The sequence below is a fragment of the Eublepharis macularius genome, chromosome 11 (assembly GCF_028583425.1).
Source record: "Eublepharis macularius isolate TG4126 chromosome 11, MPM_Emac_v1.0, whole genome shotgun sequence".
In the NCBI taxonomy this organism is placed as follows: domain Eukaryota; kingdom Metazoa; phylum Chordata; class Lepidosauria; order Squamata; family Eublepharidae; genus Eublepharis; species Eublepharis macularius.
The window spans coordinates 94,588,134-94,609,493 of NC_072800.1; the positions used below are offsets into that span (position 1 = coordinate 94,588,134).

Sequence of the window (21,360 nt, forward strand, 5' to 3'; positions counted from 1 at the left end):
TTTTGTATTTCTGTCTATAGTTAAAACCGAAAACTCTGAAGAGGAGACCCCTGCCCGGGAAGGATCCAGCCCTTCTGTGACGCCAGCCAGCAGCGCTTCCACCCTCCGGACTGGAGGGCGCGGGGGAGTACGCACCCCAGAGAGAGAGGCAGGCGGCCCACGTGCAGCCGGTACCTCTGTGAGATGGTCACTGCCTGTGGGTTTCTTTGGCAAACGGGACCGTTCTGCTGCCTCCGTTTGCATGAATCAAAAGCAGCCGAACCACGAAACCCAGCATAAATGGCGCCAAGGGCGCGCTCTCCCGTGGAGCGGAATGGGATGTTTGAGGGGAGGGGAAAGAGAAAAACACCCTAAGTGTGAGGTTAGATGATCCTTGGGTTGTGGGGGGGGGGGGGGCTGGCAAGCAGTAGTAAAGGACCCCTCCACACACACGCACGCACACTCAAGGAAAGATGGCTCTGCTTGTAGTGGCTGGGGATTCAGGGCTGGGGACCCCATGAGGCAGGGCGAGGTAGCCCATTTCGGAGCATCCCAATAGCAAGTAGTCAATTATTACTGTTTATGGGCATCTTTTTACCCCTCCTGGGGAAGGGGTGCCATTGCCTCGGTCACCTGTGGGCCAGTCTTGATGCAGGTGGTTCTGTGGCTGCAAGTCTAACTGTAGCGTTTCTCTCTGGTGTTTCTGCAGTTAAAATGGAGCCAGATTCTGCCAGCCCCCCACTCCAGGGCCTGGACGGGCTTGGCCGTTCCCTCAGCACACACACAGCTGCAGGAAGGGAGAGGACAGCCGAGCAGTCTGGGGCCCTCTGTGTGAAAAGTGAGCCATCCTTTGTGCCTTGGGCTCCGGCCTGCTTTTGCTGAGTTGGGATAGCTGGTCATCCGTCCGTCCATCCATCGTCCTGCCTTCCCTCCAAGGAGCTCAGTGTGGCCTACGTGGGCAGGAAAGAAGCAACTTCTGTCCTGTCACCAGCCCCCTCGGTCTTTGTAACAAAAATAAATGGGAGGCTTGCGACACCGTAAAGCTGAACAAGTTTGTATTCTGGTCCACAAAAGCTCACACAGAATAAAAACTTGTTGGTTTTTAAGGGGTCGCTTGATTTTTTTTGCTGGAACAGGCAACACAGCAGCCCCTCTGGAATTGTTTCTTTGCTGCAGTTAAGACTGAAGAGGACGCCCCCTTGGAAATCCTGGTGGGCTGCCTGGAGGAGGCCTCGGAGGAGGAGAGAGACCTGCAGGCCCCGCTGCCAAACCGCCACCCTGCTCACAGCATCAGGGAGCCGGGACATTGGGTGCCATATTCGGAGGGTGAGAGAGAGCCCACGGGGTGTCCAAGATGGCTTACAAGAGCAAAAAAGGGGAGCTGCCTCTGGCCCGGGGGTCTGGGGTCAGCCCCTTTGCTGTCTGCCCTGAGCCATCCTTTCTTGTTTCCCAAGCAGAGTGGAGCCCCGCAACCAGCCCTCTCCATGGCCTCTTGAACTGCTTGAGGGAAATACCCGTCCCCAGTTCTAACCCTGCTAAGATGTTGGCTGGAAAAAGAGGAGGAGGAGGAAAAGAGAGAAGAAAAGGAGGAAGAAGAGGAGCTTTGGGTATGCTGCAGGGTGGCAGAAGGCATGGGCAGGACCCAGGTGGCGTGCGTGCCCAAGGCCCTTCCGTGCGTTTGGTCACTCCAAGCAAGGCACCCCCTCCCCTCCTGGGTCAGGCTCCTATGGCGATGCCTTCGACGAGACCCAGCTGAAAGTGGGGCAGCCTTAAGGTGTACCTGTGCCATTGATTTCTGGGAACCAGCAAAGCTGTGTGGTGCCTCAGCGCCTTCCTCACGGTGCCCCATTCCCGGCAGTGGCTCGGCTGCACATCTGGCCCTGGGTGCCTGCCCGGTTCCTTCCGGGCTCTGTTCCCGGCACAAGGCCACTTGCTCAAGTGTTGCCTGGTGTAGAGGGCCAAGGGTTGACCCATTTGGGGATCTTTGGGGAGGCCCAGACCCAGGGGCACTGGCAGCGTTCTCAGGGCGAGAAACCAAGTCCCTCCATGCCAAGTGTTTTGCAGCTGTGTATTGGCTGTCCCCTGCATCTCCCTCCTGCCCTTCCTGGCAGGATTTAATTTGTCAGCTCTGCTCTGGTTTTGCTTGTGCTGCTTCATAAAGCCCCTTGTACAATGTTGGTGTCCTGCCGGTAAGAATGAAAGCGTCACCTTGAGCCTGCCTCTTCTCCCCTCCAGAACTGTGCGATGACCAGGCAACGCTGGAGAAGCTGTGCCGAGTCTCCTCCCACAGCTGTGTACCGCCAGAATCCACCATCTTCGGTAAGGTGGCAGTGTTTGGTCTGTGCCTTTTGGGGCCGGCTGTGGCTTATGCCCAGGTTTCTTCTTCCACGGGGGTTGGCATGCTTTGCCTCTGCAGTGCCATCAGAAAAGGACATCAGTAGATGTTTGCCTGAAGGAACGTCTACATTCTTGGGGCCTCCTGCCCTTTGGCTGTGCCAGGGCTGGCAGGCGGCGTCTCTGCTTCAGCTCTGGGTTCTCTCCTGGGGAGCTGCAGGCCAGAAGAAGCCTGGAACAGCTTGCTGGTCTCTTGGGGGTTCGGCCTGCTCATTAACTGACGTGGTCTCTAACTGAGGAGGAGAGGGGCGTCTCCAGGGCCCGAAGGGGTGATAGGTTAGCTGCAGCCCGTGCTTCCTGGTTATGGAAGTGGGCGGCTTCAGCAAGGGCCGTCCTCCACCCTTTCTCCCTTCCTGCCCTGTGCCCAAAATCCCTTCCAGTTTTCTCACCCTTGTGGCAAGCAGCAAAGCACTCAAGCCTCTTTGAGTAATGTCGGCATAAATGGTACCACGTGGGGCATAAATGTGGTCTGAGGTCTCTGACATGCCTTCTGGCTGATACCCCTGAAGTTGTGCCCGTTTTTGTGTTGAGGGGTGCATGAAGGGGGCGCACAGTCATGGGGAGAGCAAAAAAGTCCACTCCCCTGACATCACAAACATGAAAATATCAAACTGCATTTGTGCTGCTGCCTCTGGGACGGTTGGGAACACAACAGCAGCTCCATGTTGCATTCTCCCCACCCCACCCCAATGGCTGGCCCAGCTTCCATTACTGTAAAGTACAGTCTGAATGAGGTGGAAGAGAAAGACACAAAGTGTGGCTGCAGTTTGTGGCAGCAGGCCTGTACTCTGTCACAAGTGATTCCCTGGCATGAAAGTTGGGCAACTCCTGCTGTGAAGTTCGGAGCTCCAAAATGCTGCACTCCGTGGAGGGCTGTGTCGTTAGCCTAATTTGAGAAGGACGAGAAGTCTTTGCACACCACACAGGGACCAAGGAATGCTTCAAGTCCGTCTAAGGCACCTTTACTCCCCACCTGCTTCCCTGTTGTTTGACAGAGCCCCTTGTGGAGAACTTGCTTCCTCATGAGCCAGGGGCAAAACAGACACACCTGCCGCTCGGTCGAGTTGCAGAATGGAGGAAACCTGAGGCAGGACCAGGGGCCTTGCAAGAATGCAGAGAAGGTCAGGAAGAAGATGCAGAATTGTGTTGATTGTGCACGTTGCTTTGAATATCTGTGTGCTGCCACAGATACCTTGGGAGAGGGTCAGGAGGTGCCTGCCATATATCTTGCTAGTGGAACATACCTCAGAAGCTGCTCTCTTGAGCTCACTGTTGTCCCCTTGAGCTGCTCCCAGCTCCTCCAGGCTCTCTGGCTGAGGGAGGCATTTCCCAATCCTGCCACCTGACAGCCTTTTTGCTGGCGATGCTGGGTGGCGGACCCCAGAGCTTCTAAGACTCCACCCAAAACCTTCAGCCCTTCCTCAGACTCCTTCCCAGCCACTGGCCAGGGCTGGTTCAGGTGTTGTGTTGCCAGGTCCAGCCAGCACCACCACCCCTGCCGGACCCCGTGGCATTACCCGAGGGCTCAGCTTGAATCCCCGGTGGTGGGGGGGGGAGCCAGACAGTGCCAGGAGCAAGCAGAGCCCTCCTCGTCCGCTGCCTCAAGGAGCTGCAACCGGCACCAGTCCTGGCACAGAGCGCTGGGAACCTTTCAAGAGAATGCCGTTCTAAGCAGCCTCTTGAATTCCACCCTGGCCTCCATTTTGATGCATATTTCAAGGAACTTCATGCTTTCACCAAAGTGGCTTGTTGGGAAATATATATATAGTTTAACAACTGAGCCACATTTGTGGACATGCACCCTTGATGTCCTACGGTTAGTGGTGCATTCAGCTGAGTGTACATGTGGCAAAGAAACTGGCATTGCTTTGTGACCGGCACAAACCAGGCTAATGATCACTTATGCTTGCATGTGCTGTTTTCCGCACCCGGCTCCGTAGGACTTGGCACACCACCCCAAGGCCTTGAGAGGCGCTGGAAGGAGCTGCCTGTGAGCACCTGCAGCCAGCTCTGTTCACCAGGCAACAGCTCCTCCTTCAGCCGCTCCCCAGACAGGCTCCCCAGAGGGACTCCAGAGCCAGGGAAATGGACACAGAAGGAGGACGGTGAGAGCGGCGCTTTGGGCCTGTGGATTGTTTAGCAGCAGGCGTGGCAGCCCGCCGATTAGAGGTCCGGGCGCTGCTGTGCGGGCAGAGTATTTGATGGCTCTCAGAGTGCGCACCCTCCTCATCCCCTGCATGAAAGGACGGGGGGCTCCGGGCGGGTTTCTCAGTCCAGATGCCCCCCCCCAACAGTTACGAGGCCCCTCGAAGGCCAGTTTGCCCATGTATTCCCAGTACAGGTCAGAGTTGCACAACTGAGGATTCTGCAGGAAATCTTGCCAATTTACCATAGTGTAACTTCTGGAAAAGTGGGTCCCTAACAGCTAGGATTTGTGTGACCCGCTTCTGGTATAGGAAGTTAACAGAAGGCAGAAGCAACTTGGCTCGCTCTGCTGACCTTGTTCCCTCAGGACTCGGCCGAAATGGGCCCCCCTTGCCAGGCCTGGAGAGGTGCTTGAGGGAGCTCCCTCCAAACATGCGCAGCCAACCCTCTTCGCCGGCCCTCAGCTCTTCCTTCAGCGGCTCTTCGGATGGGCTGCACAGGTGGACCCCAGAGACAGGGAAGTGGGCCAGGAAGGAGGAAGGTAAGCTCCAGTCTACAGATTCTAAAATGGATGTTTCACTGAGGAATTGTGTTTGCACTGGAACAAGGAGGGGGCGAGAGACCCGTGGCGCAGAGTGGTAAGCGGCAGTACTGCAGTCCAAGCTCTGCTCACGACCTGAGGACCTGAGTTCGATCCTGGCAGAAGCCAGGTTCAGGTAACTGGCTCAAGGTTGACTCAGCCTTTTATCCTTCCGAGGTCGGCAAAATGGGTACCCAGTTTCCTGGGGTTAAAATGTAGATGGCTGGGGAAGGCAATGGCAAACCACCCCGTAACAACAAGTCTGCCAAGAAAACATTGTGATGCGACGTCCCCCCCATGGGTCAGTAATGACTTGGTGCTTGCACAGGGGACCCCCTTTACCTTTTACGTAGCGAGGGAGCATTGTGTGTGTTCACATCTGTCTATTCTGATTTTCCTCTGGGGAGCTTAAGGCAGTATTGATGGTTCTCTTCCACATTATCCTCACAATAACCTTGTGAGGTAGGTTAGACTGGGAGAGAATTCGTGTCTCAAGGCCATCTCAGTCCAGGCTGATATACTGTAATGATAACATCACTCTAACGGATGTGCGTATCTTCTTCTGGGACATGGCCAGGGAGGATTTATGTCCCAATAAATGTTTTTCTGGGGCCACTAGGGACACATTCAAGCTTATCTTTTATGGGGGACTCTCACCAGAAAGTGAGAAACTTCTGCTGCTTCCCTGTTTTTATCAGCCTACCCCGTCCCACGTGGTGAACGAGCGGTGCTCTTTAGCCTCTGCCAGTGGCCATCGGTATGCGGCAGTCCCTGACCCTCAGCTGCTCTCTTTCCGCAAAGGAAGCCTGGCCCAGGGCTGGCGTGAGAGGCTGAGGCGGCCCTTCATGCTCTGTTTGCCCTCTTTCCAAAGGCCTGAGCCAACACAGGAGCCCCTTGCCAGGCCTGGACAGCTGCCCAACGGCGCTCCCTAGAAACCCGCACAGCCAGTGCTTCCTGCCCGGTGCCAGCTCTTCTCTTGGCAGCTCTTCCAGTGGACGCTGCGAACCCGAGATGGGCAAGTGGTCAGCAAAGGAGGAAGGTAAGACGAGAGTTGTGAGCTGGCTTGTTCTGTTGCACTGGGCAGGGCAAGTCTGGGCTGGGCATTTCCTTTTATGAATTGCGGCAATGGAGACTTGTTTTGCTCAGCTGTGGCTTTACTGTTGTGCTGTAGTCGTTCGGGAGCATCCACACAACACGGATCTCTGTTGGTCTTGCTTCTGTATTTTCCCTCTCTTTGCTGTGATTTTTCCCAGACGTGGAGTGCTTCCATACTAGGGGTTTTTACTGTCGCCATTTTGCCAGTGCAATATTTTCTTAATTTGCATCTGCAGTGGAGATTCCACACGGCACATATAATCTGGTATCAGCCGTGTTTTCCCTTTCCCATCAGGCTCTCATTACCATCACCCTCTCCTGCCATCGCTTTCTGTCCTCCATCATGCATCCCTGCCCACTCTTTTCTCCCTTTTTAACATAGTGGTGAAGTGGTTGGGCTGCGAATCAGCACTCTGCTGGTTCGAATCTCACTCCGGCCATGAGCTCAGTAGGTGACCTTGGGGAAGCCCCTCCTCTCAGTCCCGCTCCCCAGCTGTATTGTGGGGGCAATAATAACACTTTGTTCACCGCTCTGGGTGAGGCACTAATCTGTTTAGAAGAGTGGTATATAAGCACAGTTGTTGTTACTGTTGTTGTTGTTATTGGGCACATGCATAGTGCTGAAGCGGAATTGCATAATAACACAAGCCTTTTAAAAAGTTGCATGGTGCCGCTCAGGGATAACACAAAACTTGCAGCGTTCCACCCCTTGCATTTGCCTGTCTGTTATAGCACTAGTCTCTCCCCACCTAATGAACCAGCTTCACTCTCTCAAGTTTGCTTCATTTCAGTGCTGAGCAGGGGGGGCTGTGGGTGGTTCCTCCTTCCTGTCTGGGTCAATTGCAGCGCTGGGAAACGCAATCAGAACTGTGATTTTGAATTTCCGTAGTTCAGTAACAGCACAATAACACGATAACATTACAAAGATAAAAAATAAAATTAAATATTATAGTAGTTAGGCAGAGGAAGGGAGGTATTCCTTGTCCCTGAAGCCCACAAGACATACCGTCCATTTTGGGATTTTTCCTTCGCAATCTAACGCCTGTTTTTTCTTCATGTTGAGATCCGCCCAGTGTAATTCTTACGGTGCAATTGTGCTGTTCCTCATTACTTAAAAAAACAAAAACACATCTTTAGAAGCCTAAATTCAGCTGCCCTTTCCCTTCCAGTTGAAACTCTTTTTTTTTTTTTGAAAAAATTTTTTATTGGGTTAGAATCCGTTATTTTTACATTTACGTTCAATTTCCCCCAAATTTTTCATTTCTAACCCCCTCCCTTTCCCCCCCTTTTGTTGACTTCCAACAGTTTTCCAACCCTTTGTCCCTTTTCCCTTACTTCTATTAAATTCCTCTATCTAAAACAAATATATATTCTCCATTATACTAAGCAGTACATCCTTAACTATTTTTCTTGTTATATACCCAAACTGTAAGTCTTTGTTTCCATCTTAGATAAACAATTTATCCCATTTTCCATTTTTAAATATTTCTATATATCATAAACCTATATGTCATAAACCATAAAAATTTTGCACATTTAAATCAAACAATTTGACTTATTCTCTATATATTACTCATTCTGTCTTTTTATGGTAATTCTATATAACTCTCATCACATAGTCAATCAATTTGACTCGTCTATACCTTCAGACATTCAGTTTGGTGCATTATACAAATCTTATCAGAGAAAGAAAATATTGTTGGTTACTCAATCCTTATATTTAATCCTTATAGTTAATTATTTTCTATCAATATTCTATTTATTAACCTATATATATCTATATATATGTCAATCTGTTAATTAACTGCTTATAAATTCACATTTATCTCTTCTCCCCCCGGTAAAGTCACCCCCCTCTACATTTTATTATACTTCAGTAGTTCTCAAACTGCCACAGTTTTCCTCCCACCTCCCATTTCTTCTCCAAATATTGTTTCAGCTTCTCCCAGTCTGTGTTAAACTGCCCTGAGTCCAGATTTCTCAGTTTTCTTGTCATCTTGTCCATTTCCGCCATATACAGCAATTTGTAAATCCAATCTTCGATAGTTGGCAGTTCCTGTACTTTCCATTTTTGCGCATACAATAGTCTAGCTGCTGCCGTCATATAAAATATCAGCGTCCTGTGATGGGCTGGAATTCCCTCCATTCCCAAGTTCAGTAGCAGAAGTTCTGGGTTCTTATTAATTTGAAATTGTAAAATTTCACTCATTTCTCTTATTATTACCCCCCAGTACTGCCTGGCTACCTCACACGACCACCACATATGATAGAGGGAGCCCTCATGCTTCTTACATTTCCAGCATTTATTAGAAGTGTTCAAATTCCCTAGCGCAATCTTCTTTGGTGTCATGTACCAACGATAGATCATTTTGTAGATGTTCTCTTTGATATTAGTACATGTCGTTGTCTTCATTGTAGTCTTCCACAAGTATTCCCATGCCTCCATTGTTATTTCTTTATTAAAATTTATAGCCCATTTCACCAGTTGAAACTCTTCATAACGTTTTTAAAAATGGATTGAGGGGGGAGGCACTCCTTTCAATGGAATCAAAACTGTACCTTCCTTTCCAGACACCTTGAAAAGAATGCTCAGATTTTTAAAAAAGCATTTCTTTTAGAGAAAAAAGCAGGCTGCCTATGGTAGGAGCACGAACGCAGGATGACGTGTGAAAACCACACAATTTGGGTGGCTGGGAGAGGGAGAATCCTCCTCTATGTGACAGCACTCCTAGTGCTTTTTGGAGGTCCCACCCGCATCAGCTCCGTATCCTTTGCCTCACTCTTCGTACCTGACATTTCCCATCCACCCAACACAGAGAGCCTTTTTTAAAAATGGGGCAAATTGCCAGATTGCTATGGCATTATACTGACTCTCAGAGTCCAACCCCGTTTTTACAGTCGTGTGTAATTTACTTAAGAGCGGAGGATTTTTGATCTCGTAGGTTCTTTTATATGACAGCCCTGAGATTCTGGCCACTGAACTGGTCTTCAGCTGCTGTTTATCTACCCCCCCCCCCCCCAAGCAGCCATCCACCCAAGGATTCCCCCCCTTCAAGGCCTGGAGAACTGCTTGAAAGACATCCCCGTGAGTGGAAATTCCCTGCAAGACTGCTTGGCAGCAACCACTGACTTCTGCACTCAGAAGCTGAGGAGAACAGATGCCGAATCCCGACAGCTGTGGGCAGGAGGTAAGAGGAATGGCAGAGAGAAGGGCAGGGTCCCCTGTGGGCACTTGGCAGAGTCCATCTACCCAGAGAGCCCCCAGTCTGAGCAGGGACCGGAACCTCTGGCCTCCCCAGCCCAGTATTCTACCCCTTCACTGCACTGGCCATGGATTGTGTGGACCCACGAGGAGAGAGGTGCGTGCCGTGGAGCGTGTGGCAGGTGCCTTTGCGGACAAGAGAGGGGAAGAACAAGGGGGCTGGGCCCATCTCATCTCATAGCCCACCATGGGTAGAACTGTGGTGCTTCTGTAGGGCTGAATCAACATGTTACTTGAAATACGCAATTGTTGAAAACTGTAGACATGTCTGGGTCATTCTCTCCCACCACCCCCCGCCTCCATGTTCAGTGCACCTCACCTGGCAGTGTGATGCCTCATGGTTGTGTGTTTCTCTACCCTGTTTTATATTACTGGGTTTCAGTAGTGGAGACAGAGAAATGCACAGTGATGTAATGTTCCAACACAAAATAAGTTGTACTAAACATTATGGGGGGAGAAGGAGGACACACAGCTGCTGTTTTCAGTGGCAGCTGTGCGGCTAGGGTGCCATGTTGTTGCAGCCCAAGCTCATCCTTACAGCTTTCCATTTCAGCTCATTCCTGGAGAATATCTTTTTATTCAGCCGAAATGCAAATGATTCATCTTGGAGGCTGCTTTCCATCCCCCTCCCATCATGGTCTCTTTTTAAATACTGAAATAAAGAAGAAAATGGGAGTTTGCAGTTTGTGAAGGTGCAGCAAATCTTCTGCACCAATATACTGTTGCAAATACTCATTGCAAAGAAGAAAGATGGAAGCTAGTTCAGAAAGAAACTCATGACAATCGTACTTCCATTGAGCATCCGGACGAAGGCCCAGTTCCATTGCTATTGGAGTGGTGTGGCTACCAGCCCCCCACCCCCACCCAGTGGTCACCTCTGGGGGTGGATCAGTTCCCAGCCCATGTGGTTAGTGCAGAGTGGGGGGTTCAGGCTGGGCCAGTCACACCTGCCAGTCTGGCAACAAAGCTAATGCGGCATTTATGGATTTCTGCTTCCTTTTCATTCCCAAAAAGGTGTGCCAAAATTTGCTGCTGGTACGTAAAAGCTGACTTCTGAAATATATTTCTCTTTCTGAAAATACCACTTAAATGTTCCTGTTCATCTTGGCTCCTTGTCCAGGCTGATAGGCTGCCTTTTCCTTCCGCCAGGTGGTCCCAAAGAAAGCCTCCCACAGTGTCCAGCGAGCATCTCTGGTTGCGCTAACGGGGGAGCAGAAGCTGGTGTGGAAAGTTCCCCCCTGCACAGACTGATGAGCTGCCTTAAGGAAGTCCCGATCCAGCGGCCAAGTTACCTCGACACTCCGAGCGTCTCCTCTGCTTCCTCCAGCTGCAGCGAAACAGAGCAAGACAGGCACAGCCCAGGGAGCACAGCATGGTGGGACAGCGGCCAGGGTGAGGGCCGGGAGCCTCAGTTTCAGCAGCCGCTCTGTTTCACACGGGGTGGTGGTCCAGGGCTGGGAGCCAGCTTGGACCCTGAAGGCTCTCTGGTCCATCTAAATGGAGTGCAGTAGGCCCCTGGGTGGCCAGAGGGGTGGAAAGTGGAGACGATGCTTTAGGAGTGGGGAAGAGGACAGAGCAGCCTGGGCGGCTGCCCTGGAGTCAGAGCAGCAGAAGAAGAGCCCTGCAGGATCAGACTAAGGCGGGTCCGTTTAGTCCACCACCCTGTTTCACACAGCAGACCACCAGTTGCTCCGGAAGGCCTGCAAATGGCACAAAGGCAACAAGGCCCCGCGTTGTCCCCCTCCCCCTTAACGTATTTAGAGGGCTGTTACCTCTGGACATGGAGTTTCCACCTAGTTGCCATGGTTAATAGCCATTGATGGACATATCATTGCTAAACTGGTCTAATCCTCTATTAAAATTATCTGAGCTAGCAGCCAACACTATATCCAGTGACAGTGAGTTCCACAAGATAAATATATGGTATGTGCAGATGGCTCGCACAATTTATTGGGTGGGTTTCTCTTCGCTCAGGTGGGTTTTTCACAGAGCTTCTCTCAAACTCCAGGGAGAGGCTCTAGGAAGAGAAGTGTATCTGTGGCTATGAGGCAGAGGTGTGCTTTGAAAGAGCACCAAGGTTGGCGGGGGGGGGGGGGGTCATGAGAAGATCCGCCCTGGGCCTGTCCCACTTGAGTATTCTTTGTCTTTCCAGACAACAGCCAAGTATCGGACGTGGAGGGAGCTGTGGGGCAGAAGAGGGCAGGGTCCAGGAGGAGCCCATCGACGTCTCTTCCCTCAGAGCAAGAAAGGGGTTTTCCTTGCCCCCCAGAGCCTGAGCTTGTCAAAACGGGCACCAGAAGCGCCTCCCCGCTCCGTGGTGTGGAGAACTGTCTGACAGGCCTGGCTGCCATCCAGCAGCTCCGCTCCAGTAGCCCGGCTGCTGGTGCCCAGACTCAAGGGGGCAGGATCCCACGGGGCCCCACTGCGGGGACTGCTGGATCACGTGCTACAAGTGAGTGAGACGAAGATGATCTTCGGGGCCCTGCCCTTGCCCAGGCTCCTGGACCCTGTCTTGGGGCCCTGGGCTGGGTTAGAGGAGGCAGATGAGAAACCCCCACTGCAGGAAACACACCTGCCCCCCCCTTCCTGCTCCACCCATACGTCGGCCACATGCCGTTGGTGTTAGTGCCCTGGCTGGGTTAGGAAAAGCCAGGGAGCGTCACTGACCAGTAGAGTACTGAAGGGGAGGGCTCAGAGACAGGGCTGGATACTGCAGGGACTTGAAGAGGGATGCTGGTGCCTCTGGGCCCCCAAGAGGGATGTCGGGAGGGCCGCTGCCCAGGTTCTTTTGATCAGGCTTGATGCTGGGTGAGGACGGGCAGCAGCCCAGTTTTAGCCAGGTGCCACGTGAGTGCCTAGGCCTGCAGGGAGGCGCCTGTGCCTGTGCCTAAGCAAGCAAGGGAGGCGCCCGTGCCTAAGCAGGCCCCAGCCGGTGGGTGGTAGAGGGAGGCAGTCCAAAGTCCTGGGCTCATTCACAGTCAGCGGGGTGCCACTGAGGACTGGCTCCTAGCTCCATTTTATCTCTGGCAAAGCCTTAACAGGAGCCCGGCTGGTCTTGTGGCGAGCGAGCGGAGCGGAGAAGCCCCATGGCAAAGGTAGCACTTTCCCCCCCTTAAGACCCAGGTCCAGTCTTGGATTTTGAGCAGCAGTTGTTGTTGGTTTCCACAGCTGGAAACAGTTAATGCAGATTTGAACCCACCGGCAAGGAATCCCAGGGCCATCCAGCCCGATTCCCGGGCTCATTCCTCGGGTTCCTGGCAGGGGATCTTGACCTCCCATCCGTTCCCCACTTGTTTACACTCACACTTGTGCTGTGAGACAAGGAAGGCGTGTAGCGCCTTTGCGTGACCAGGCTGTTCCCTGTGTACAGGGCTGGTTCTCCACCAAACCACCCCAGCAGTTGCTTGGGCTCCAGACTGGCAGAGGCTGGCACGGGGCAGGAGGTGACACGGGGGTTTCAGGGTGGACAAAATACGGAGTCCCCCTTTACTCACCGTGGCCAGCGGCCACTCACAGACCTGTCCTCCATAAATCCGTCTAATTCCTTTTTAAAGTTATCTAGTGGCGATCACTACAATCTCTGGCAGCACATTCCACATTTCAGTCACTCGTCAGATAAAGTCGTGTTGCCTTTTGTCCTTTCCCGACTCCGCTGCCCATCGGCGTCACTGAATGCCGTTGAGTTCTAGTATTTAGAGTTCTAGTATTCGTGGTTAGAGTGTTGGATGTGGGAGACCCAGGTTTAAATCTGGGTCCGTTTAGCCAATTTTTATCTGTAGTTTTTTATCTGATTCCTTCTGCCTGCCATCCCAGCAAGCTGTGCAGCTCAGGAGGAGAGGCCTGGGTTGAAGGCAGAGCCTCGACGCAGAGATGCCTTTGCCTGTACCTGGACCTGTGAGGAGCCCCTTGGGCTTGATGAGAACGTTGCATTTACATTTATTCCAGGTGTGGCAGGCAGTATCCTCACCCAGAACCCACAAAGCTCCCCAAAGGAAACAACTGCCAGCCCCCTCATACCTTCCGACACACTCACCCCGGACTCCTTTGACAGTCCCTCAGCGGAACAGAACTGCCTGGAAGGCCCGGACCAAAATCTCTTCACTGAGGGTGAGCAGCCGCATCTGAAACGGGCCCCCTCCTGATCCTTCAGCACCTGTTGAGGGGTGGGACCAGGGTGAACAACACGCCTGTGCGCCAACTGGACCTGATCCTGCCTGGGCTGTTTGCAAATGGGGTCAGAAAACAAACTCTGTGCAGGATCAGAGGCAAGGCAAGCCTTCTTCGTAGATCACCCGGTTTGGAGAGGAAGAAGAGGCTAGGAACGAAATGAAGTCCTGCCTGGACAGGACAGGAAGCTGGACAGAGGGCCGAGCATGGGTGCAAAGCAGCCCTGTCCTTAACAATTGGGTGCAGCCCAGTCGCTGTCCAAGGAAACTGTTGCCCACGTACCAATAGGCTCCTCCTGTGAAGTTGGGGCAGCCTCTGTTGGAACCAAACAATGGCTGATTCTGCACACGTTGGATAATGCACTTCCAATCCTCTTTAGAGACCATTTGGAACTGAATTTTTCAAGTGTGAAACAAAAAACCCACTTCCAAACGATAGCTAAAGTGCATTGAAAGTGCATTATCCAACATGTGAGGAATCAGCTACTATCTTCAGCAGACATGCACTGATTCCTCTGGACCCTCTGCTTCAGACAACAGGGTGGGCAGGGAATCACAGGTTCAGGTGTTTCTTGGTGTAAGGCCCTCCTTGCACTTAGTCAACTAGCCTGTCAGGAAGCAGAGTTGTTTCAGGCAGCGTAGCCTGCGAATGGGCACCTCGCCTCCCCCTCCCGAGGTTGGGCAGGGCACGAAGTGCTGCGTCTGCTGGCCCTGCCGGTCGTAGGGCTTGGCTCTCCTAATCAGTTGTGTACGGGGACAGCAGGGCTCAGCGGAGGAGCGAGGCTCTGTCTCCATGACTTGCTCCAGTCCTCTGTTTTGCTGCTTCCTGCAGTTAAAAGGAAAGCCGCTGCACGCAACGCCCGCCTCCGCAGCTTGGCAGATGACCTGGCGGAAATGGCTGCTGACCCACACCGCCATTCCAAACTGCCTGCCTGCAATGCTGTGGGCAGCGCTAAGCCAAGGGAACAAGACACACAGAAAGGCACATCCTCCATGGATGAAGGCAAGTGGAATTCTTTCTTGAGCTCCTTCCCTCTGTGAGCTCCTTCTTGTTTTCTAACAACATTCCCAGAAGCAACTTGAATTTTGATCCTGCCATTCTGCCACGGAGCGTCATGTGTGTACGTGGGGGGGGCATTCCTAGGGTTTCCAGAGGGTCTTCCAGCCAGGTGCTGACCAGGCCAGCTAGCTTCAGCAAGGATGCTGCATCTTGGGTCTTCAGTCCATTCCGCCCCCCCCCCATAGTCTTTGAGACAGGGCAACTCATCCCTTGATGTTCATTGGTGGAGCCCCATCACTTGATGGCCCACAAAAAGGCTGGGCATCCATCAGAAGCAGTCTGGTCCACCTCCTTGTCTGGAGTAACTTACATTCCATATAGTGTTTTGTGGGTGGTTGACTCACTGGTTTTACAGAACTGTGGATGGTTTACCATAAAGCGCTGCCTGCCATAAGCCCTCAGGTTGCAGAGGGATAGGAATTGTATTAATGAGCAAAAGTTGCCCTGCAAGATACTCAAACTGCAGGCCTTGGTTGAGAAGGGGTCTCTCATTGCGCAGAGCGGCTGATTAAGAGCAGCCCCCTCCAAGGCCTGCTCCGGTGCCTCAAGGAGATAACAGCGAAGGGCCCTGATCCACGCAGCCGGTCAGCCAGCAGCACACGAGGAGAGACAAGACGCTTGCAAACGAAAGAGGATACCGGCAGCGGGAGGGCGTCTCAAGAAAGTGAGCCGCCACCTCTGATGGGGGTCGTCAGCCGAGGTGGGCTTGGGTGATTCAGGCTGCCTGAGATGACACGACTTTCTTTGGCTTGCTTCCAACAGGCGCAGGGAGCTGTGTGGAGGGAAGTTCCACCGGCAGAGCCAGTCCTGCCAGCCCACCCTTGAGCAGTCCGTGGAGGGAAGCGCTGGCAACCAGCCCGGCCCCTGAGGCTGGCGGGGGGCACAGAGGTGAGCCGTGGGGTGAGTGCAGCCCCCAGCAAGCGGGAGCGGTGCCTTCTCTCCCCGCGGCTCAGTGCAGCTGGACTGCGGGCCTTTCCCCGTTCCCTTTTCTGTTCCTTGCCAGGGCTGAAGGCTCCACAGAACAACACTTCTGCCCTTCGCTGCCCTCCGCCGGGCCTCCCTGGCTTGCCCTGCCTCTTTTGACGTTCTCGCCTTGGGTCAGGGACCAGGAGAGGAGCAGCCAGACGAGCTGCCTCTGCCCCGCATCCTCCCTCCCGCTTGGGAGGGCTCAACCCTGCCAGGGAGGTTTTTTGCTTGCAAACCTTCTTTCAGAAGGGAGGCTCGCTGTGTTCAGGGAGGGGTTTAGAACTCGTCCTTCTGGTAGTCATTAGGGGACACTGACGCTCACCCCTTGAACTCCCCTATGGCCTAGGATGCTTCCACACAGTAGCGGGGCGGGGGTCCATATGACGTCATTGCACAATTGCCCACCTTCTAGGTTTTCCCTTGGTCCGCTCTGCGGTTTCCGAAATCTGCTTTGGTATAGTCTTTCCTGAAAGATTAAGATTCGAGTCTAGTAGCACCTTAGAGAAAAGATTTCCAGGGTATAAGATTTCAGGTGCCAAGGTTCCCTTTGTCAGCTCTGACTCTTGAAAGCTACCCCCCTGGGAATTTTGTTGCGCTTTAAGGTGCTACCAGAACCAAATCTTGATCTTCTACTGCAGGCCAACTTGGCTACCCACTTGAAACTCCCTGAAAGAATGTGCTCCAAGTAGATTGTGTGTGTGTGTGTGTGTGTGCGCGCGCGCGCACGTGCGTGCGTGTGCGTGCGTGTGTGGACAAGAAGGAACAGATTTCTGCACCTCCCATGGCACATCTAGAGCTCTTTCTTCACATTTCCTTTGCACCTGCCATGATGTCCCGTGGTATCACCATAGTACCGTAACACTATAGCAGAATACCTGTCCCCGTTCCTTTAAGCTGACAAAAAGCGCTCTGGCAGCAAGGGTGATGGTGGCGGGCACAAGGGGGTCGCACAGAGGACCCTCCTCAGTGGAGCTGCTGGTAGCAGCCCCAGCACAATGAGAACCGTCCCTGTGTGGCAGCGACCTGGGGCAGTCGTCACAGGGCTTGGAGCCTTGCGAGGCCTGTGAGCACTTTCCACTCCATCCCAGAAACACTTTTCTCCATGCACTTCAGAAGCAGAAGCCACAACAGAGTTATACGGCCGAGTCACACATTCACAGCTGACCTGTGATCCAGATGTGTAACTAGGAATTGTGATGGGCTCCAAGATTGGAGTGGGGTCATGTCTTTGGGGAAGGGGTTCATGCCACCAAAGGTGCCGTTTTCTTGCTTGAATCCTCCCCTCCACAACTTCTGTTAACCTTGGAAGGGAAAAATGACAGGTGCTCTTCCCAGTGTGTGTGAGTGAGTGAGAGAGAGAGAGAGAGAATTGCAGCCAGGGCCCCCAAGAACAAAGAACGAAATGATGCAGCCCGCAACCTTTCTCCAACTCAGCTGTTTTTAAGAATGAACTACACAGTGGGCAGTCTGATCTCAGACCCCTGGTGTAACAAGGACTTTGATCCTAAACTGGGATTTTATTTCCTTCGAGTGCTGTGTTCTGTTTATTGGAGGCATAACCTTGATTTGGCAGCACTTGATCCTCTGCAGATCTTTGTAAAATAATTGCAAACATATTATGCAGAAAGTAAGACTCCGATTGATGCAGTGGCCCAGCCAGGGGAACACTCTTCGCTTAACCTCTGTTGCGCTCTGTTGTCCAAACCAGGCGTGGCTTCGATAAGCACCCCACTCTGTGCAGAGGGGAGATGGGCAGGAGCGTCTGGAAACGGAAGTGTGTGTGTGTTGAATGAGAGTTCACAGTCTCTCAGCATTCAGAGGCAAAGCGATTCCAGATCCCCAAAGAGTGGAATGAAAAGATCACTTCTGACAGGTAAGCCAAGAAGTGTTCGGGGGCAAGCAAGCACCTGGGGTTTTCGGTCAAGCGTTATCCTAAATATCCCAAGTCATGCCTCGTCCATCTTTAGAATACTGTCTATTTCCTCCACGATGGATAGCCAGAGCTGTGTGTATCCTGCCACTGGGTTGGGTTGCATAAGCACAGACCTTTGAACTGGGCACCAAGTTCCATGTCCTGAAAATCTCTCTTGTTGAAAAAGGAGGAAGAAAGTTTTCAAGATGAAGAAAGTCTGGTGAAATTTCTCATGACAGAGAAGGAGCAGGACGGGGGTTTGGTGGTGGGGCCGTGGGACGGGGCATCAGTGCCCTGCATGGTTCTTTGCCCTCCTTAAGAGTAGCAGGTGCAGAATCCATTATGCCAAGATGCCGTTCCAGACTGGAGGAAGAGCGAGTGCCGGCCTGGGGAGAGGCTCGGCCCTGGAACCCGCTGGGTGACTTCGGGCCAGCCGTTCTTTCTCAGCCTCATCTGTCTCACAGAGTTGTGGTGATGATGCAATGGAGGGAGACGGTGTATTTCTCAAAGGGTGGAATAAAAATCTCCGGTAAAGTAATAAGCCCCCTGCCCTCAACTGCTGGAGCACAGCAGTTCCACTGAGAACTCTCCTGAGTCCGTACTGTAAGACCCCCCCTAACTAGGAATAGCCACGGGGGGCTTGGGGCACGTCTCTGCTGTCAGATTGGGCAGGGTGTTTTGTGAAGGTAAAATGTTATTTTCTCAATTGATACGTTGAGGTCTTTGCCTTGTTAACCACCTTGGGAATGGGGCAGGTTATGAATCTAAAGGGATACGTAGACAAATGTGCATAATTGCACAAATTGCAGGATTCCTCCTTTTTCAGAAGTGTGGCTCCTCAGGAGTAGTCTGGAATGTAGTGAGAGAAGCAAGCGCAGCTTATCTTTTTCCCATGGTTTCAGCTAAGGGGGGTGACCCTCAAATCCCAGGTGCCTCATCCTGCACCTTCAGCTCACAAGGCGGCGCTGAGCCAGGAAACCCACCCAAGAAGAGGTGCCCCAGCCTAGACCAGCCTCCGCCCCTCTATAGCTGGGGAAGAGGGAACACCCAGGAGCGCCCAGCAGAGAACGGCGCCGTTGGCCTTGTGCTGTCTCAAAAGCTTGACCGCCTTTCGGAGGACATGAGTGCCATTTGCAGAGATGTCTCGCGGTTGCAGAGCCACGTGGACCGGCTGGAGCAGGATGCCCGGGGCTGGGTTCTTGAGCTGGCCGCCCTCCGCATGGAGAACCGGTGCCTGAGTGAGTACGTGAGGCGGATGGAGAGCCGCTGCCGCACCCTGGAGAACCGCTCCCGCCGCAACAACCTGCGCATCCTGGGCTTACCGGAGGGCGTGGAAGGCAGCGATGCTGTATCCTTCTTGCAGAAGACTCTTCCGGCCATGCTGGGATTGCTGCTGGATTCCCCACCCCTTGAGATCGAGAGTGCGCGCCGGGTACAAGGGGGCGTGTCCTGGGACCCCAATGGCAGGCCCCGTGCCCTGGTGTTCCGCCTCCTGCGTTTTGCTGACAAGGCTGCCATTTTGCAGGCCGCACGCACGCGCCCTGTCAGTTATGCTGGCGCACAGGTCAGCATCTTGCCGGACTTCTGCTCTTCGCCCTCTCAACGCAGAAGGTTCCCGTTTGGGACATTCAGGAGAACCAGATGGGCTGCAGACCTCTGCTTTGCCGCCAGACACTCCTCCTGTTATGCCCGGCCCCAAGGGCTCCGGGGATCTCTTGCCTGCTCCGGGCCCCTTGCAGGCGAGAGGGAGGGCAGGGCTTCTAAAGGGACGGGGACAGGAAACTGGGACACAGATCCATTGACAGGCCCAGCGGGTCATGGAATATGCCATTCCACAGGGAGCCCTGAGCAACACAGCCTGTGACACTACCTGCGCGTACCAGAGGAACGCGGAAGGGAAGTGGGCTTGCTGCGAGCAGCTGCCCCAGTTGAGACCAAACTGCCTTTTCCATTCCGTGTACGGGAGGCAGGGCGATGATGCTGGTGAACAACGAGACACACACACACACACACACACACCCCTTGCCTCCTGCTGTACTTTCAAGAACGGGGGGCAAGTCAATCAGGACAACCTCGCCCTGTTGACTCTGCTAGACTTTTGAAACCTGTCAGTGCCGGCCGGGTCTTGGGAATGTGACGGGAGGATGGACGGGGGCAGAGCAGTGGTTCTCAGCCTCTGGTGTTTCTACAGGCATACTGTTGATTATATTTATCATTTATGGTACGTCTTAAAGAGATACAAAAAATGCAGAAGTACACTGGATAATCTTTGGCAGGTAAGGAGTCGGTGGGAAGCCCCCCGTCAAAGACCCTCACTGGTGGGCACGGGGAGCGGGAGCGGGAGAACCAGCAAGGCCAGGCCAGAAGGTCACAGGTGACTAATTCATGCAGGTAGGGCAGGTCACGTTCGCAGGTGGATAAGAGGATGGAGGGACAGTGAATTCTTAGTCACCGTTATTGATACATCCATGAGGCTGCCTTACACTGAACCAGAATACGGCTCCATCAGGGTCACTATTGTCTACTCAGACCGGCAGCTGCTCTCCAGGGTCCCGGGCAGAGGAAGGCCTTTCCCATCACCCACCCCCTGATGCTTTTAATTGGAGAAGCTGGGATTGAACCTGGGACCTTCTGCATGCCAAGCAGAGGTTCTACCCCAGAGCCACAGCCCCTCCCATGCACCCTCCTGGAGTACGTCTGCGTCTCACCAGTGGTGTGTGTCCCTGCTGGTGAGAACCACTGTACTGAGAGACTATGGGTATTGCTCTCAAGCTGTTCTGCTCAGGGGAATCCAGAGAGTGATTGCTTGTCACCCCCCACCCTGAGTCCTCCCCTCTGAAGTTCTGAAAGGTTCCCCTCATGTTCTATACACATCCGAGGCTCCTTGACAAAATCGGAGGATGTGGATGCCGTGGTGCCCCTGGGCCAAGGTCCCCGGGAACGCTTCCTGCCTACTGCCCTGAGTGACAGGGCTGCAGGTGCCCCTATTCTCTCTGCTTCAGACCACATACTGACAGTTCATGGAATTTGCTGGGTGGCGGCTGGATGCCAGGAGGGAGGGTGTGGAAGCCATGCTCCATGCTGGGAGTGCTGAAGTGACCTGCCCTCTGCTCGTCTGTCGTCTCCTGGGTGTGATTCCGGGAGCTGGTTTTGGCGAGAGGCCTCCTTGATTGCCTGCACAGGCCGAAGGTGCCCTCTGAAGCCTGATGATCCTCCGTGTTTTATTGGCAAGGAGGTGCCAGCAGAAAGTCACCCAGCTGGCCGCACCTTTGCCTCGGGAACGCCTTTCTGCCACGGTCAACCAGATCCTGTCCTTGGGGGGGTTTCTGAGGCGCTGTGAGACTCCGTTGGTTGGGCAGTCATTGGCTGGCTGGAGACGATTCAGGGTTATTTGAGAAGTACTGTTTTGAAAATGTGTGGGTTTATATTTTAAAGTATTGTTTGTATAATATTTTATATCGGTATGTGGTTTCTCCATGGCTGTGAACCCACTCCTGAGCCCTTGTGATCTAGTTTGGGCTGTCTGTATATGAATAATAAAGACAGCAGAGGGGACAGGTGGCCTGAAAGAGCCTCCATGGGGTGCCTGAGGGGTGTTAGCCATCATTCACCAAGCCAGGTCCTCACAGGAGACCCTTTCCCTGTTCCAACTTGGGGGGAGGTCACAGAGAACCCACTCTGATCCCTCGCTGCCCCTGTGAGGCACATCGCTACGGAGCGTCCCTTTTCCCACATGGCTCCTTGGCCTTCAACACTGAACTATAACAACCTAATAATATTCGATTTATATTCCGCCCTTCA

General features: G+C 53.1%; 1 protein-coding gene across 6 annotated transcripts in view; it reads left to right on the forward strand.

Moving 5' to 3' along the window:
• The window catches only part of KRBA1 (KRAB-A domain containing 1), a 42,802-nt gene extending 21,706 nt beyond the window's left edge, over positions 1-21,096 (forward strand). For 3 of the 6 annotated variants that reach the window (XM_054992028.1, XM_054992030.1, XM_054992033.1), the window contains 18 exons: positions 21-170; positions 689-817; positions 1,156-1,305; positions 1,437-1,586; positions 2,215-2,298; positions 3,369-3,494; positions 4,314-4,478; positions 4,886-5,059; positions 5,970-6,137; positions 9,217-9,381; positions 10,605-10,847; positions 11,608-11,907; positions 13,401-13,562; positions 14,454-14,624; positions 15,181-15,345; positions 15,444-15,581; positions 17,356-17,520; positions 18,462-21,096. In XM_054992028.1, the coding sequence (XP_054848003.1) occupies positions 21-170; positions 689-817; positions 1,156-1,305; positions 1,437-1,586; positions 2,215-2,298; positions 3,369-3,494; positions 4,314-4,478; positions 4,886-5,059; positions 5,970-6,137; positions 9,217-9,381; positions 10,605-10,847; positions 11,608-11,907; positions 13,401-13,562; positions 14,454-14,624; positions 15,181-15,345; positions 15,444-15,581; positions 17,356-17,520; positions 18,462-19,423 (3,767 nt within the window). In that variant the 3' untranslated portion in view covers positions 19,424-21,096. The remainder of the gene's footprint in view (positions 1-20; positions 171-688; positions 818-1,155; positions 1,306-1,436; positions 1,587-2,214; positions 2,299-3,368; positions 3,495-4,313; positions 4,479-4,885; positions 5,060-5,969; positions 6,138-9,216; positions 9,382-10,604; positions 10,848-11,607; positions 11,908-13,400; positions 13,563-14,453; positions 14,625-15,180; positions 15,346-15,443; positions 15,582-17,355; positions 17,521-18,461) is intronic. The other 3 variants (XM_054992031.1, XM_054992029.1, XM_054992032.1) reach the window with 3 other exon arrangements.
• Positions 21,097-21,360: the final 264 nt, after the last annotated feature.